Genomic DNA, 17,967 nt, shown 5'->3' on the forward strand with positions numbered 1-17,967 from the left:
TCCATCTATCACTGTTAATCCTGAAATCTATTTTAATGTTGAGCTCTTTCAATTAAAACTTAATCATTCAAAATGTTGTCCTTAAAAAACTGATGCCTCTGGTGACATCAAGATTAATGTTTTCCAATATCCCATAGTCCATTTGGGTGACTAAAGGAAGGATAACTTTCTTTTAAGCTCCTCATTGCCATGTCTTCTGTGTCCTTGTGAGACCCTCATGACCAGGAAATAAACACACATTACACGATTACTTTGTTTTCAGATTGGTGGAGCCACAAATACACCATCTATCTTGCCTAATTTGTGTTTTCCTCATTATTTTAGCCTTGGCATTTGGTTTCCTGCCTCCATTAAGCTTTTGAAAATGGAACAATGAGAGCCACTCTGCTGCAGATACAGCTTGCTTATTCAAATGTGGCTTACAAATGAAATTAACCACAAAGTGATGAGCCCTAAAGCTTGAACAAAAAGTCTTTTTTGGCAGGGGGGAGAAAAAAAAAATCTTTAAAACATCCTTCCCCTACTCATTTGTATTGAGCAGCGGTCGAAGGTCTCTGAAGAGGAGAGGAGCTGTAGGTTGTTTGATATGACCCGGGGTAAGGTAAAGGTCAAGCTAAGCCGTTTATAAAACCGCAGGTCATGCATGCAATCCACTGGTGATACACACACGTTCGGGGTAGTAGTAGTAGGTAGCGTTTGGCCCATCCCCAAATTATACCGTGAAAGGAAACGATGATGACGAAAGCGCGTAAATCGGCAGCTGGAAGCAGGAGGTGCACTGATCGCGCTGTTTGAACGGTGAACCAGCACGGCATCCGGAGGCTCCACTTCCAAGGAACCCTGCGCTTTTCTTTGCACCTGAGAAGAATGCTGCTTCCTCTCTTTCTGTGCATGTCTCCTCCCTGGATTTTCTGGAGATGTGGCACATCTTCTTCCATTTTTGCAGCCTTGTAAACTTTGCAGGTTAATGGGACATATTTGACTACCAGAAAGTGCCGAGACAGGAGAGAAGTTAATTCACTGAAAATGTCCACGACGGAGCTCAGCTCCCCGGCTCCCAACCAGAGCTACCCTTCCACAACCACCTACGAGAAGACAGACCCGGCGGGGATGGAGAGGCAAATCCGCCTTCTTCTTTTCGGCTTATGCGTAACTATCGCTGCTGCTACCTTCATCGGGGGAGTGTTTTCGTTGCTTTCGCTCCTCCGGATGAGGAGGAAAACCTCTCTGTGTCTCATAGTGGCGTCTATGTCCGTGGACGACCTGCTCAGTGTGGTCCCCCTCTCCTTGTTCACGCTCCTTCAGTGGGAGACAGATGGAGGTGGAGGGTCGGGCAGCCTGTGCACTTTATCGGGACTTCTCTATGTGTTCCAGGGTGTTTCGAGCAATATGAAGGCTTGTCTCATTGCAGCCTACACTTTTTATGTCACAAAGAGATTTGGAGTGCTTCAGTCAGTCCGCCGCCCCCTGAGAGTGATGTGGGCCATAGGCGGTGTGTGGGCGGTCAGCCTGGCCGTGAGTGTGTTACCTTTGTGCGGATGGGGCAGCTTCTCGCCAGCCTCTCTCGGGTGTTTCCCTGAAAGCGACAGTTTTTACATACTGCTGCTTTTTTCCATTTATGCCCTGTGTTTCTGCGGCTTGTTGTTTTTCTTCGTCCCGCTCACCTACCAACTGCTGTGCTCCAGAGAGCCCCAGAGGACTCTACTGTACCCCGGATATCTGGAGATGACGCGGGGGCTGAGTGGCTCCGCTCCTTTCTGTGATCTGGAGTCATTTTCCCGGGACAGCTTGAACAAAAGTTTCGGTGCGTACAACGAGCTGAGCCCGAGTTCATGCGGGACACATGTGAGAGAGAAAGAGGACAGTGGACTGTCCCCGGTGTCTCAGAACGGACAGAGGACTGCTGCCGTGGAGGACACACCTGTGGGGTTCGCGCAGAAGAGGTTCTCTATGATTCTGGCGGTGGTCCGAATCATCTTATGGATGCCAATCATGGTAAGCAGAGGGCGGGAAGTGTTAGATTTGTTTCATAAATGCTCTGCCTTAAAAAAAAGAAAATAAATCAAATTAGTATTTTTTTTGTACTTTTTTGAAGCTTGTTTCAGAATCTTTTGGCTCTTTAAATTGGCATGTTTTGGCGGGTGTTTATATATAGAAATGTACTTGTAATTAAACAAACCTCTATATTACGAGATCAAATCACCCAATACTGCAACAAAATGAAACCCACATTCCCAAGGCGCTGTGTGCAAAAAGTAACACGATATTGTCTCTTAAATCACATCAAAGCCATATTTTTCTTTGGAAATCCTCTCTTGTGAAAATATTAAACTGTCCTTATTTGTCTGAGACATATTAAAAATTTCCCACAGGGCAACTCTGAGTAAAGCTTCAGTATTACAGGGATATAATTTGTCACTATATCTGTAAAAAGAAAAAAAAAGTTTTTAATCATAGAGTTGTTGCGTCATGTTCTTTTGTAAATTTGTATCAAACACTGTTATTAGTTGAGAAAGATTATAAGGACAGATGTCATTCCTGAAAGGATTTGAGAAGGATATTTGGCGGCTTACAGTCAACATATATAGGACAGCATCTATTGGTGCTGAACATGATGTGTCACAGTTGCATTCTTTCATGTTCAAGAGAAAAAACAGTAAGTGCTGTTCAGCCTGCAAACAAAATCTTAACACACTGCTGTGATTCCAGATCTGAAGCTGTGATTCAAACAGACAATGTTAGTCTGCATTCATTGCTCTCAAGTGTTCATTTAGTACACTCACGAACAGCACAACTCTAATTATGCTGCATTACAGCTCAAACTGCATCAACATGCAGTATCACTATCAAAGAAAATGTGAAGAATAAGAACAAGTACGGGTGAGTGGTCTTTGTAATTTCTATCCATTCATCGGCCTCCCTCCCCCACTCTCTCATGCATATTGAATCAGTGACTCCTGGGTGAATTAATTTCCCCTTCGCCTTCATTCACAGACTTTGGTGCTGCTCCGTTACGCACTGAATACACGCAGCTCGTACCTGGAGACTCTCAGCTTCTTTCTCACTCTGCTCGCCCCTGCTGTCACTCCTCTGTTTGTGCTATCTGAGCGATGGATCCACATGCCATGTGGCTGCTTCATTAACTGCAAACGGGATCCGAAGCAGGCACAATCAGGTAAATGATGTTGAACAAAATGCCCATCAATGCTTTAAGTTGGGATCCCCTGAACAAAAACTGGTTATTTTTTGTCTTTTTCCACAGAGATGAAAAGAAAATTTAAGTTCAACCTTTCCTTCCAACAAGGCTATGGAGTGTATAAACTGTCACATGCCACCATGTCTCAAAATAGTCCTCATCTCGAGAAGCCTGCTTATCACAACCTCTTTAACTGTGGCTACCCGAATTCCCGCCTTGATGCACTTGAAAGTGGCGGCCTTGCAAGTCTAGGACCAAATTTTGATTTCAGCACCCCCTGCCCTGTGGACAGCTCCTCCCATGCAGACCTTCTGATGGAAGCTGTAGCCGGTGGAGGAGAGGCTTTGGCCGATTGTGCTTCACTCCCTCATGAAACCCACGGAGATGATGACGGGGGCTTCCGCTGTATCCCTTTGCTGCCCTCTCATCAGGATCACAACCTCACAGACACATCATCTGTGTTTGAGGGGGCAGAGAGGAGGCTTTCACATGAGGAGTGTCGGAAAATCGAGCTGACAGACTGGGAGTGGTGCAGGAGTAAATCAGAGAGGACACCGAGACAGGTACACCACTTTTCCACAATCAGAGGAGACTATTAGCCTGATGTTTAGCCATAAAATTAAGTCATGTGTATGTCATTTTGAGATTTACAATACAAGTTAATTAGTTTTCATTCAGACAGACTGTTTATCTGATCAAACAACAGCTATATTTGCATGCAAAGAGATGGAGACCATCAACAGGAGTGATTTTTGTCCACTAAACCACAGAAAAGGGAGTTTCAATCCACTGGTCTGTGTTTATATTTTGCTCTTTTGTTCAAAAGTAAAATTATACATTATATGTTGTGTCAGCTCCATGCACCTGAACAAAGATACAGAGCCACAGCTGGTAGATTAGGATGCAGCATATGGGTCCATTTTGGTCGGTCGGAATTCCCATGTGACTTTCTGTGTGTCAGTCTCTGCTCCGCGTTTCTTTTTCTGTTTCCGTGTATGTGCTTCTTGGAATCAAGACTTGGAGATGTGTATGCACTGTCGATGGAATGGTTAAAAAGCCTCTCTGTACAAATCTTCTTCCTACTCATCTTGATTTGCGCTAAATAGATTCTGGATGGGAGCCATTGATAATCTGAAGCATAGTATTTCAGGAACATGTGCCAACCTGTCTTTGAAAACCTGATATTAATTCACCTGAAGCTCTGTAATCAGACACGCTTTCAGTGCTCAGCTTCATTCGCTGACTTAATCATGTACTTTACGGGGCTTTTAAAGGCAGTTATTGCAGCATAGATGCTATTTGTGAATATCTCTCTGCATGTGTGTGATTGGATACATTTAAACTGGATAACAGTTTTAGCACATCCCATTTTGAATCTGTTGTTTAAAGCTCTTTAATGTATTGTTTGCATACTCTTTAAGAAGTAAATCCATTCTGTAGATGCAAAGTCACGGAGCAGTAAATGTAAACAGTACAGCTCGAGACAGTTTGCCACAAGCTCACGAATCTCTACACTCTAATCCATTTTAATCCATTTCTTTCTCTTCTTGTTGACACCCTGTTCTCTTGTAAAACCTGAGGCTGAATGTTTCTGGTGGACCCAGCTGAATTGTTAAACAAGGACAAAAGATTTATTTATTCTAACCTTAGAGAAAGACTTCACAGTGGTGCCTATCGGTGAGGTGGTTTCAGGTTTGATTCCTTGGCCTGGCAGGGAGCCCTTAAGCGTGGAGTTGTCCAGGTTTTCCCGCTGTCCAGTGACTTGCTCATGGGGTTGATTTGTGGCGACCTGTCCTGGGTGTATCCCCACATGATCCTGTATGGGATAAGGAGCATAAATGATGAATGGCCTTAGAGATACCAGAGACATAACAAAACTCAGATGCATAGACACACATGCTACCTTTCTGTCTCTGCTCATATTGGGAAGTGTTTGATCTAAAAGTCGCCAGAGGGTGGAAAATTCTTGGAGCATGCATCCACAGCTCAGCTTTGGCACTCACTTTGCAACATGTTCAAGTCTCAGATGTTCACTTCTGGCATGTTGGTGTTCTGTGTGTCCCACTTTTTAGTTTCTTGGTGGAAAATCATATTTTATAACCCCTTCATCTGGCTTTGTTATCAACTGGTGTCAATGCATGTGAATACAGTATGTTCCACTCATATGGAAATAAATCACAAGCAACAGCGAAGCAACATTTTGCAACCTAGAACAGAGATTGTACCCTCCATGAAGCTTCTATGCTGCACACAAAGCCAGATGAAGGCTAAGCTGCACGAGTTTGTGACTGATAGAATTTCCAGGCCATGTTTTCTTCCTCGTTAGCAGGCTAGATGTCATTACCAGGCTTCTGTTTTCCTCACTGTCAGCCCCTCTGGCCTTCGGCGTCTGCGGGGAGAGGTGAAATTAGAGCTTAAAGACATCTTTACCCTCTCTGTGACTTCATGCTCTCTATTAGCAAGCAGAGAGCCAGGGGTGTGATCACAAGTCCCCTGCCAAAGGGGGAATGGAGACCTAATGTGAATTCAGATGTTGAAACCTGAAACCCTGTTTGCCCTTCAGAGAAAACATCCCAAACTGTGAATACATGTTGTTCTTGCCTATCAGGCAGGTAGATATGGAACAGCAGGGAGAGATGGTTGTCAAGTATCCAGATACAGCAAACACCATGAGATTTACTGGAATAAATAACAAATGCTTGCAGCTACTGTGGTGTTTGGTTAAAACTATTAGGATGTGGGTAGAAGAAGAGTGTTGTTCTTCAATGTTACTTAAAAGTAAATACTAACATTTGGGACAGCTAGAATTTGAAAAAAGAAAGAAAATGTAAACTCCGAAGCAGATGTTTGCTAAAATCAAAAAACAGTTCCTGAAGTTTATCTCTTCGAAAAGATTTTACCAGATTTTATGGCAATAACACCAAATGCTCATACCAGCAGTCCACTTATCTGCAAATGCCAATTTGTGAGTAGACAGGCTTGAAAATGATCACTTTGACAAGGAAATGCTGCTTGCTGTTATACATGAGTGTTACTGTTTTGACGTAGGAGGTGTTAACGTTTAGGATTGTCTTCTAAGATATGAGTCAAAAAAGGTGTCGTGATGAAACCACTCTACTTTTTGGACGTGCTTTTTCAAAACTCATGCCAATTAATTTAAGATTCAGCTAGAAATGCAATACAAGTATAAAATTGCTATGAAGAAACATGTAAAGAAAAAAATGCTTGCTCCATTGGCAGCCAGTTTTAACTCTTAAGTATCTGTTTAATAATTATTTCCGGCTTGTAATATCTGGAAATAGAATTTCTTTTTAGCCTGTCAGGTCAGTGATGCTCATAATGAGATATTTTGACAAGACAAAAAACAAATACAGATTGTCAGAGTTGTTGTTGTGTACATATACATAGTTTAATGACAGTACATTTAAAAGCTGCTGAGATATCCCTGCCTGGTTGCCATCTGTTAAACTTTATATAACAGTGTTGTAAAAGCAATTTAGAATAGAGATTGGGTGAGCATTGTGTAGGTTTATATTGCAATTTTACAAAAGATGCTAAAGATATATGCAAAATAATAGTGGAAGTAAACACTCTTACACACATCCATCAAAGTCGAGGAACACACTGATGGCTGCTGAGCATTATTCGAATTACTCATGTTTTTAGTCCCCTCGTGGACTCTCCTCCCTCACTGTGTGGCGCTTGTCATTCTCTCTTCATAATGCAAAGACAATGACAGGAAAACAGAGAGTCAGAACAGATAAAAGATTGACATCCTCTTTGTCTCTATTGTGCCTCATAGTCACAATCAGATCATTACGTTAAACTAATCTAAATAATTTAGAGGGTTTAATGAGAGCTGCCACAGTCCCCCCCAACTGATGCACCACAGGAAGCTTCTCCTCTTCCCCCTGCTGGCAATATGCATCCTCTCAAAAACATCATGTTGACAGAAATTCACTTTGATGCTCTGTTGTCATTTTGAAAATTGCTTTCCTGGAGATTGAATTACAAGTAAACATGGAGTATGATTAAAAGTATGAGGCGTATTAATGGGGCCTGAAATTGAAGAAAAAGAAAATATTTCAAAGCATCAGCCGAAGAGAAATATGATTAATGATTTATCCACTGAAATCCTTTGATTCAGATGGAATTACCTGTGAGAAAAATTTGCATAATGGCTTTAAAAAATTTAATAAAACAAGCTTCCATCTTTCTTCTGTGAACCTTGAAGGTCTTTGGTCACTTCGATCTGCTAACATCTCATTTAACCAGCAGTGTGCTGTTGACAGGGCTCTTACATGTGAGCCTCATTAACTCGTGGGATATAGATGGTTGGTCAACACATTTATCTCCCCACTCTGACATCATAGACACAATCTGAGCTTAATTAGTTTTAACAGAGAGTGAATACAAAAGGACCTTCTCAGCAGCACAGGCAGACAAAAAGCTCTTAGAGCATACATGAAGATGTTTTTCAGTTTATGCTGATTTCACATTGTGTTTCCTTTTATTTGTTTTCCTATACAGCGCTCATCGGGTGGTCTGTCAATCCCCCTCTGCGCCTTTCAGGGCACCGTTTCCCTGCAAGCACCCACAGGGAAAACCCTCTCCCTCTCTACCTATGAGGTCAGCAGTGATGGACTCAAAATTTCCCCAAACAATGCCAAGAAGGTAACGTCTCTCAGCATATTGTCTTTCAAAGCATCCTGTTTATTAAATGAAATTGTGCTCAGAAAAATGTTGAATTCTTTTGGAAAAACTGCTCTTATTTTGTCTGTTAAACATGAAGCTATAGTCAAGAGACAGTTAGCTAAAGACTGGGACATGATGATTCAGCTAGTCTGGCTCAAACCATGCATGAATAAAAACAAAAGTTGGGGTTCCCACTTTTTTTACCTGACTCATTAAATATGTTGTTTCTTGTTCATGACTGGGGTTGTCAACTGGAGCAGCCCATATTAACAGGAACATCCCATATTTCAAATGCGATTGATTCTTCTAATCTAGGATCAGATTACTGCTGCTTGTGATTACTGACAGATCAATGTACTCTGAGATACAGAATGTTCCAGCTGATATGGGACAGTGAGAAACTATTTTTATGACAGAAATTTTATTGTGTGAATCTTAAGAAGCTAGTTGGCTGCTAGTTAGGCTATTAGGACCTGAAGCAGGATGAAACAGCTTGGTTTAAACCATGTACAAATACAAGTGGTTGTTGTTTTTTTCATGTGAATATTTTACAGAATTGAAATGCTGTTTTAAGTTTGTGATAGCTGTTGTGGTTATAACTTTGAAGAGCCAGAAGGTATTTATCAAAGGCCTAAAGAGCCGGAGTAGGAGGATACAGCTAGCCTGGGTGATACTGCTAGGCTAAAATAATAAACAAATAGTGCTATATGTGGTAATGCACATTTACATTTTATGGTTGTCCTTTTTATTCACTAATTGAATACTATTAATTGACAAGTGTTAAATCATGTTTATAATAGGTGCAGCTGTTAAACATTGAGGAGCCAGGAGACATTTAGCTAAGGTGCCATTTACACAACAACGGTTTTAGGATGTAGTGTTTTGGTGCTTCAGCCTCTTGTTTACATGAAAACAACATTTCAGTCAACGCAAACTTTTGAAGAGTGGATGTTATCTATTTAAGGAATAACACATACTTTTTCAATTCATTTATTGAAGGTTTATTCATGTCAATTTGTTAAATCTTCTTCTGCCTTTAAGGTTGAAGTTTATCGCTCCAAATCTGTTGGCCACGAGCCCAGTGCAGACGACCCAGCATCAGGAGGCCATGCTGGAGATGTGAATATCAACCTGGGAATGGGCATGGAAATTGGAATGGGGATAGGAGCTGGAGTCGGGGACACCAATGTCAAGATCCACCTTGAGGTTTTGGAAATCTGTGACAACGAAGAGGCCATGGACAGTGTCTCTATCATCTCAAACATTAGCCAGTCCTCCACCCATGCACGTTCACCATCACTGCGTTACTCACGAAGAGAAAATCGCTTTGTCTCCTGCGACCTGGGCGAGACAGCCTCATACTCTCTGCTCATTCCAGGCAGCGGCAACCAAGAGGCTGAGACCATCAATATCACTATACCTGACACTGTGGAGGCTCACCGGCAGAACAGCCGACGGCAGACACAGGAAGGCTCAGGGTATCAGGAGGAGATACAGCTGCTCAATGAGGCCTACTGGAAGCAGGCAGGGGAGAGGGAAGACTGATACATGATGAGGCCTCTCTCTATATGAATTCATAAAAGTGTGAAAGACAAGTTCCCTGATCATTCCACATTATCTTCTTTCTGATCAGCACTCTAACAAAACTGACATGTGACTCAAATAGACACTTAGCTGTTAATACAGTCTTATACTTCCTCTTTGGATATTATCTCGAGAGCACATGCATCATTTGTCTGCAGATTACAAAGAAAAAAATCTGAGCGTTGAAAAATATGGGTAAACAAGAGAGACAAAGCCACAGACAGGAAACGGAGGAGAGAGAAACAGTATTCAAGCAGGGAGAGCATCTGTATTCCCTTCAAGACTTTCACCATATGGCAGCCTGTCATCGTAAGACAGATACAAAAAGATAAACTCGCTTAGGCGTGGAAAAGGAGGGGCTAAGGCCTGGCCACATGTCTACTGAGGACTACGTCACCGGTAACTCAGCTGTGAGGGGAGGGGTCACCTGACCCATGTCTGACTCATCCCAGTGTGTGTTTTTGTGCATTTTTTGTGTGTGTGTGAGTATTAACCATGCACAAAAGGGTGAGAGTTCAAGTATAACAATGATTGTTTTTGATTGCAGCGACCAAAAATAATTATTTTGAGATTATTCTGCATATAATCTTTTTTAAATGTTGTTTTATTTTAATCCATCACGACATGTGCATGTCTTATACAATTAATTTTCCTAATATCAACTGACGGAGACTTTCATCCTCACTGAAAACCCAGAGGGAAGATAGAAAAGACAGATAGTTGATAGAGAAAGATGCTGAGAGGATGCTTATACAGATCATTTTTTTTCTGCCTCATGCACATTCAGTGCAAGTTAAACGAGTGACAGTGTGCATATTTTAGAAAAGTATAGGCAGCATATGAATGTAAATTTCAGAGCCGCTTTGAGGTGTCGTGGCTCTGCCTGCTCAGTTCACTGCCCATCCAATCAGTGAGCCACCAGTGGCCTCTCACTTTCTATCAAATACATGCATAAATTAAGGACTGTAATCTAATTTTCAGAGGTAGTATTGTGTATTTCAGCAGCAGCATTGACGAGGGGATATGGACTGTGAATATCTGTTTGATTCTTTCTTCTTTTTCACATGATGATATCAGTAGATCCACCCTTTGTATGCACATTTACCTGTAAAGCAATTGCAGTAAGTTAGTCAAATAGGTTATTCGGAGTCACGTAAATATGTATACTGATTTAGATTTGTTTTATGATTGTGTCTTTTATATGTCATCTGTTTTCAATGTGTGATCTTCGACAAAGCATCTGCACTTCGTGGACGTCATACCCAGGCTTTTGATTTGTACCTCGGCAAGCCCACTTCATCAGCCGCGACATGCTCCATCCCCCTGAAAGAATGTTATCATTAAAGATTCATCACAGGAAATAACCTCCAACAGTATTGCAATGCTTTGCTGTTTCCAAGTACTCCTGGGTAAAAAATGTAAAAGAAAAAAAAGAACAACGTCCATGCCTATGAATCACAATGATTGTAACGTTGTATTCAATGTCAGCCATTTCAGCTGTTAATGGTGCCAAAGGTTTTTAGCTGAGCTTCATCTCTGCCAGCAATCAGAGTGGAAGTAATCCGATCTTCTGCTTGTTCTCGCTTTTAAACAGAAGCTTCTGGTCAAGCGTTCTCATAAACTGTTGTGATCAATAAACTGCTATTTGCTTTCTTTGAGTGACATTGGGAATTGTGCATTAGCGGTACAACTGTTTTGATATTGACTCAGCCATTTCTACCATCTGGGCTAATTTGGCAACACAGGAACTGCTGAAATAGGGTTCTCTGTTGTAGAAAAAAGCTAATAAAATATGATAATTAACTACTTTAGGAGTCTGACCTAGATAGATAGCAGCCATCATTGGTTGTTGAGTCTTAAAGCTCACAGGATTGTGACTAATCCACAGGAGATTACACTATTTTGATTGTGCTCTTGCAAGCTTTTGAGCTAACAGTTGCAACATCCAGTTTTTTGTGTTTAAGGAAGATGTCACAAAATTTCATTTGTTTTTATCTCTGTGAACATGCAGATATTTATAGATACAGTCTGTGTGGTAGGACAGAGTTTGAGGGGAAAGAAAATAGCAGAAAGGCAGGAGAAAAACAAAGGAGAAGGGCGTAAAAGGGCAGCAAAACAAAGAGAAATGATATATATATAGATATATAAAAACATGAATATCAAAGGCCTTGGCAAGCAGCGTTTCCAAATGTTTCATCTTTTCTCTCTGATCCAAGGACGCTTTGCCACCCACTCACAACATCTGATCACGTTGAAGCAATAAGGTGCAGGTAAGGCTGCATCAAAATGTAGCATCAGTGGCACTGCTTGAGACCTCTATCTCAGCAATGAGTGCAGCATGCATTATCTCTGTAAAGTTAGAACATTATGCCTTTCATCTGAGGATATTTTACCCAAAAAATGAATCATTATAGTTTTAGATCATTTGTATTCATCAAGGGCAGCCCTGAGGCAAAAACGAGGTGTGCTGGGAAACAGTGCTGAGAAGGAAAGAAGAGACAGAGCATACAGTGCAGTCCTTCCTCACCTCACATCTTTTCCCTTTTATAACATTACTGATCAATAGGCTTCCTTGCACATCTCACAGTAAGATTCAGCACGTTCTTTACACTCTTCTTCTCCAGTTTCCTACTATTTCCTTTTTGCATACTTCATTTCTCATTTTAGTCCCTTCTTTGTTCCCCTCAAGGCAACTGACTGAGAAAGTGATGGCACTCACTTTTTTTTTTTCAAAATTATCCCACGTTTGAAGTGTTGGGAACTGTGCTTAAATCCTGCAAGGCACTACTAATTCAAGAAAATAGAAGTGATCACAGTTCATTTATCATTTTTCATCCTCGGCTGTGCTTGGAGGAAGTGTTGAATATTTTTCTGTCAAAGCTGAACATTGACAATTTCCTTGGTAGACAAGACACTAAAATTATAAACAATATAAAACATGGTCTTGGTCTTGGTTTCGAAGCCATAGACTTTACTACATAGACTTCCCGTAGTCTGCGGGATGTCACCCATCAGTTTCTGATGCAGAGTTTTGAAGCCAATTGTCAACAACGGCCGTTTTGTACATTTTAATGATCTGATTGGGAAACTCATAATCTTGATATCTTCTAAACTATTTAGTAGTTACAAAATTTAACCAGATTTGATGTTTTTTGGTTATGCTATAGTTTTCATACTGGAATGCTGACTTAAAGAGGGGATATTGTGCTTTCTGATATTTTACACATGGATGTAAAGTAACAATCCTAGCTGTCCAAACTAAAGGTATGGGGATTTCAAACCACTACATATTCACATCTTGTCAAGTCTGTAAACTGCTCAAAATGGTCCATCCTGAAATCAGCATGAGATCTTCAAGAGACTGGCTGAAGTGTCAAGGTCATCATATAAGGATCTCCATGATGCGTTGGAGGGGCGGGCCTCAAACACAAGCCTCAAGAGGGTTGGCCAATCTGAGGAAGAGGAGAAGGGAGCCTCAAGGCTGGGTTATGCTTTCCATGGTGCACCGAAATTAGATGCTTTAACACTCTATGCGATGTCCATTTTTAAACTGAAGGGGTCAGTGTATTGCACACGCAAGTCTACCACAGTACTTAACTAGAGTAGAAGTAGTTTACACTGTTTATAACATTTTGTTTTGCCAGTTCCTCTTCTCTGTATGTTGAGCCGTAAACGCCATTATTTCTTGTACTTTAGACACTAGGGGCGTCTGTTCATCCATGTGTCTCCTTGTGGTGTGCGACCAAGAGATTTTGGGCTCCAAAAGGGGGCGAAGCTGCCAAAATGACATCATTTGTCTGCACAGTGCCTTGCAGACCCATCAAGCATAAACCAAGCTTTAAAGAGACAGCAGCTACAACAAAGAGTTTCAGACAGAGGCTGAAAAAAGGGTTTTCTAAAACTCAAGAGACAGAAAGATGGGGATTTTTTTAAGCTGTAAAGCAATAAATATTTCACCTCCCTCCCTCCCAACACATCCTTAAGCTTTTTTAAAAACTTAAACAGTAATTACTGAAGAAACACTGATTAATTAAAAATAGAGCTTAAATTGAACATTTCAATCAACAATAGGTAAACATAAGCTAGTCCTGTCTTCCACAGAAAGTAAAAATAATCCAGTATATCCAGATAAGTGAAGTCACATTTCCTCTTTTTGTCTTCCTTGGTATCTGGTTGTTTCTGTCAACATCTGGGTCTTCTCCTTAAAAAAATGGTTGATGACAGATGACTGTGGACACACTGCACAAATTTTCATTTCACATTTTTTAGAAATGAAAAGTATCACATCCACAGATAAACCACTGGTTTTTATCTTTTTCATTTTTTCTTTTCTGTCAGCAGCATACCAGTGGCACTGGTATGCTGGTGACAGAAAAGGGGAATGTGATGAGGAGAACTTGATTTAAGAGTGATAGCACTGCATGACAGCATAACACAGCCTCAGGGTGATATTTCTTCTGCATCTACTTGAGGATCATACATAAATCCATTGAATGACTCCCTCTCACCTTGAATACATCTCTTTGCTCCCTTGTCTGTCTTCATAGCACTAATTGGTTGTGTATTACATGTACTTAGTATGAAAAAGGCAGAGTTGAGGAAGTGGGAACTCAAGAAAGCAAAATAAATGGAGAAGAAAGAAACCTATCTTTTGTTTATTCTATTTCCTTTTTTGAGCGAGAGACTGTGAAGTGCAATTCAATTTGATACTTATTTGCTTCAAGTGTGTACATTCAGAAAATGTAATCAGTGAAAAGCTGAAATGAGAAAACAAACTTGATGAGAACCCAACACACAATTCTGACAACATGAACAAACTCAAGACAGCTGTTGATTTAAAAGAAATGCTTCTTGTGTCTTTCTTAATGTGCCATGCTGAGAGTGTAGTTTATTTGCACAATAATATGTAATACGAAAGTGATGAAAAGAAAGAAGCACTTCCTTCAGAAATGCATACTGCACACACTGAGACAACAAAAACGGATAATGCAGATATACTACTTAAATAGTCTGAGAAAATGTTAAGTGATCAGCTGAGCAAACTGAAAGCTAAAATGTCTGATAGTAACTTTTTTTTTAAATACCTATCCTGATCAAGGTTCAGAGGGTATAAAAGCATTAGCTATCTTTAAAAAAAAGGGACTGATCAGATTTTTTTTAAAATTTGTTAACGATGTTTTCTGTTTCAAGGTAATTCAAAGAGAAAGAGACAAGACACATATATTATACTATATGACGAATATGAACAATAGGACACAAGGGTGAGGTTTTGAAAACTGCTGTCTTGTCAGGACAGTAAACACTTTTAGGGATTTTTTTTTTGCTGCCCACTCAACTTTCTTTCTATTATTTTCAAAATTACATACATTTATTTCCATTGATATTAAACAATTTGAAAAGTAACCTTTTTATAATTCACATAACATTATAAACGATTTACTAAAATTACTTGATCACCCACTGATCTCGCTTAGCACAAGGCTCATTCGCATATTTTACTTCCTCGGCCTTGGGTTTGGTTCCATGTGTTGAAAAGCAAATCTCAAATTCTAGTCCTTGAATGTTGTCTTACTTTGCAGAATTAATCTTAACACTTCTCTTGCTAATTGAAGTTGTCTCCTTTATTCCGAAAGGGCTCAGTTTATATGTCCTACCAACAAAAATAATTGTGCTTTCTGATTCATAAAAGGCTTTATAATTATCAAAAAAAAAAAAGGAAAAAAAAAAGAAAAACACTCAGGACGCTTTCCAATAAAAAAATGAAAATAAAAAATTAAAATTAAAATTAAAATAAATAAAAAAAATTCACAGGTCTAGACCTACTTATGTTATCCATAACCCATGGCATGGCACAAACTACATTAACAGTGCCAAAGCTGTGTGACATAGAAAAAATGTACACACAGTTTTACACACTTTACAGATGTGCAACAAGCATTTAGAGCAAAGTAAATGAGATAAAGTATCATAAAACACAGATAAGAATAAAAATAAACTTTCTCTGTAATCTTTTTCTTCTTCAAATCTGGCAACACTGTAGCTGACAGGGGCACGTGGGAGCCAGAGCAGACGACCAACCAAAACGCGCCAAAACATCATTCTGCGACTTGATATCCTGACGTCTCTACTGTGCGACACGCCGAATGGACGAAGCTTGAAAACAGAATTAGCTTTATTTTGAGTCAAACTATGTTTGAGAACATTTATGCTTCGATATGTAGCGTGTGAAACTATGTGTACGTGAAGAGTCAAAAACTACTTACGCGTGGCCTCGTATCTGAAATTCGGCTAATATTCTCACAAACAAGGTTTTGTGTTTCAAACCGCTGGTTTTCTGACTGCAGAATGAGTTACGGTTATGGCGGTGGAGGTGGAAGAAGAGGCAGAAGGGGAGGACGAGGATACAGAGATGGAAGTAGAGAAAGATGGGACAGAGAAGGTGGAGGGAATTCAAGAGGGCAAACCCCCGACTTTGCCTCAGACCGAGGAGGAGGTGGAGGTGGACAACGGGACCGTCCTCCTCCGCACTTGAAGGGCCGTGAGATAGGTCTGTGGTACGCAAGATACGGAGCTGTGAGGAGGAAGCAGGCTGACCGGAGATCGGTGAGGATTTCATGAATGTGTTTCTTGCCTTTGTAATGTTGAGCGAGACAGGATGACTCCAAATGCGACAGAGACACTGAAGTTCTGTCAGATTTTAGATTTCTAAGTTATAAACACACATTTCTACATATTTTATTTGCAGTAAAGTCATACTATATTGATTTATTTCTAACAAAACTTTTCGAATCATGCATCGTTGTCCACATCTATCTGTAAAAGAAACTAAGCCCATAGACTACAGACTATGGCCAAACCTCAATCAAAAGCAACTTAAAGTTGTTAAGCTAAGAAGTAATTTTTCCACAGTTGTCATAGTTATGAGAAGATTAGTTTGAAGTATAGTTTTGATGGCACCTTTGGATAGGTCTGAACTTTCTCCTTGTTATGTTTGTGTCCAGCGGGCGGTTGTCCAGATGGATGAAACTAGAGAGCAGCATATCACCAAGCTGCTAAACTCTGTCCAGAATGATCACCATAGCCCAGGGGGATACGGCAGAGATGCAAGAGCCTCTACTTCCAGCAATTGGAGAACGACTTCTAGTAATAGTGGTCATTGGTAAGAACAGCTTGCTGTCCTATTCTCGTGTAGGGAAATTTCAGCAGAGACAATAAAAACAAATGTAAAAGCCTTGTACCTGACACTGCAGACAGAACCCTGACCCTGTTCAACATGTATCTGGCCTGTGTATGCAGTTACTTTGATGGGGATCCACCCGAAGAGAACAAAGTGAAGATTGAGATCAAAACTGAAGATGAGGAAGACTTCTCACATGCAGTCATTAAAGATGAGACTCCAGATAACTGGGATGATGATGCTGAGCAGCAGCAGCCGTGGCAGCAACTGGAAGTAAAAGAGGAGAAAGATAAACTGAGACGACAAGACAAGGATCTGGAGTTCTTATTCCACAACGTAGTCAGAGATGGTGCACTAGATGACTCCCTGATGAGAGATTTGCAGAACAAGAAATCAGATCCAAAATACAAGGAGATGTTGGTGAGTATTATGATTGATATTGACTTTTGAACTCTTACTTGCTGACTTTTTTTCTTTTGGTTAATTAATGAAAATTCTATAAACTACAGCATGTAAATTGCAATTATTAAAATAAAGTGGTGAATCAATTGAAAAATTTATTTGTTGAGCTATGAAGGCAAAACAGTTAAAAAGAGTCTGATAGTCATTTATTTAATCGTTTTGCTGACATTTTTTTTGTCCCTCAGAAATTCAGAGAGAAACTGCCATCATATGGGAAAAAAGAGGTATGATTTTGATTTATACAAGCTCTTTTTTTATCATTAATTTCACCATTTTTTGAGATCTAACTGACTTCTTTAGATGTCCAACCACTTTATCTGACCTGCTTCCATCTTCTGTGCTACCCTCAGGAGCTGGTTGAGCTAATAAACTCAAACCGTGTGCTGGTTGTGAGTGGAGAAACTGGGTGTGGAAAGACAACCCAGGTCACCCAATTCATCCTTGATGATCACATTAACAGAGGCGTGGGCTCAATGTGTCGTGTGGTCTGCACACAGCCTCGTCGCATCAGTGCCATCTCGGTATGCTCTCTTTTGATTATTCCTATCAGTCTGTGGTTAACTTTGTGCATGTCCAATATGAGTGAAGATGGATGGATGTTTAATGTGGTGTTTCTGAATCACATATGCCATTATGACATGTCTTTGTTGCACCTGTTCCTCTCAGGTGGCAGAGCGTGTGGCTGCAGAGAGGGCAGAAAGTGTAGGCAATGGAAACTCTTGTGGATACCAGATCCGTCTGCAGTGGTAAGGAAGTCTCTTAAAGAAAATAAAACAACATTAAGTTGTGTTGAGTCAGCTGACGATGTATGGACATTAATGCACACTGTTTTGTATGTCAAGATTTCTTCCAA

The 17,967-nt window shown here is 40.4% G+C and overlaps 2 protein-coding genes across 2 annotated transcripts in view; both read left to right on the forward strand.

Annotated features, from left to right (window-relative positions):
• Nucleotides 1–742: 742 nt before the first annotated feature.
• LOC141797424 (putative G-protein coupled receptor 149) lies at nt 743–14,105 on the forward strand. The gene is made up of 5 exons (XM_074678757.1): nt 743–1,995; nt 2,995–3,175; nt 3,263–3,759; nt 7,727–7,870; nt 8,933–14,105. The coding sequence occupies exons 1-5, from the start codon at nt 1,027–1,029 to the stop codon at nt 9,434–9,436; spliced, it is 2,295 nt and encodes a 764-aa protein (XP_074534858.1). The 5' UTR covers nt 743–1,026; the 3' UTR covers nt 9,437–14,105.
• Nucleotides 14,106–15,574: 1,469 nt separating this feature from the next.
• dhx36 (DEAH (Asp-Glu-Ala-His) box polypeptide 36) overlaps nt 15,575–17,967 on the forward strand; it is a 28,443-nt gene continuing 26,050 nt past the window's right edge. The window contains exons 1-6 of the mRNA XM_074678791.1: nt 15,575–16,078; nt 16,477–16,634; nt 16,772–17,072; nt 17,300–17,338; nt 17,465–17,635; nt 17,781–17,860. Of these exons, the coding sequence (XP_074534892.1) occupies nt 15,821–16,078; nt 16,477–16,634; nt 16,772–17,072; nt 17,300–17,338; nt 17,465–17,635; nt 17,781–17,860 (1,007 nt within the window). The 5' untranslated portion in view covers nt 15,575–15,820. The remainder of the gene's footprint in view (nt 16,079–16,476; nt 16,635–16,771; nt 17,073–17,299; nt 17,339–17,464; nt 17,636–17,780; nt 17,861–17,967) is intronic.

This window comes from Halichoeres trimaculatus, unplaced genomic scaffold, assembly GCF_033239565.1.
Source record: "Halichoeres trimaculatus isolate MK-OKI-2021-1 unplaced genomic scaffold, fHalTri1.1 fHalTri1_scaffold_9, whole genome shotgun sequence".
Lineage (NCBI taxonomy): Eukaryota > Metazoa > Chordata > Actinopteri > Labriformes > Labridae > Halichoeres > Halichoeres trimaculatus.

Coding starts and splice junctions, on each gene's coding strand:
- LOC141797424 (XM_074678757.1), top strand. CDS start 1,027: ATGTCCACGACGGAGCTCAGCTCCCCGGCTCCCAACCAGAGCTACCCT. Junction 1,996..2,994: donor TCTTATGGATGCCAATCATG/GTAAGCAGAGGG, acceptor CTTCATTCACAG/ACTTTGGTGCTGCTCCGTTA. Junction 7,871..8,932: donor CCCCAAACAATGCCAAGAAG/GTAACGTCTCTC, acceptor TCTGCCTTTAAG/GTTGAAGTTTATCGCTCCAA.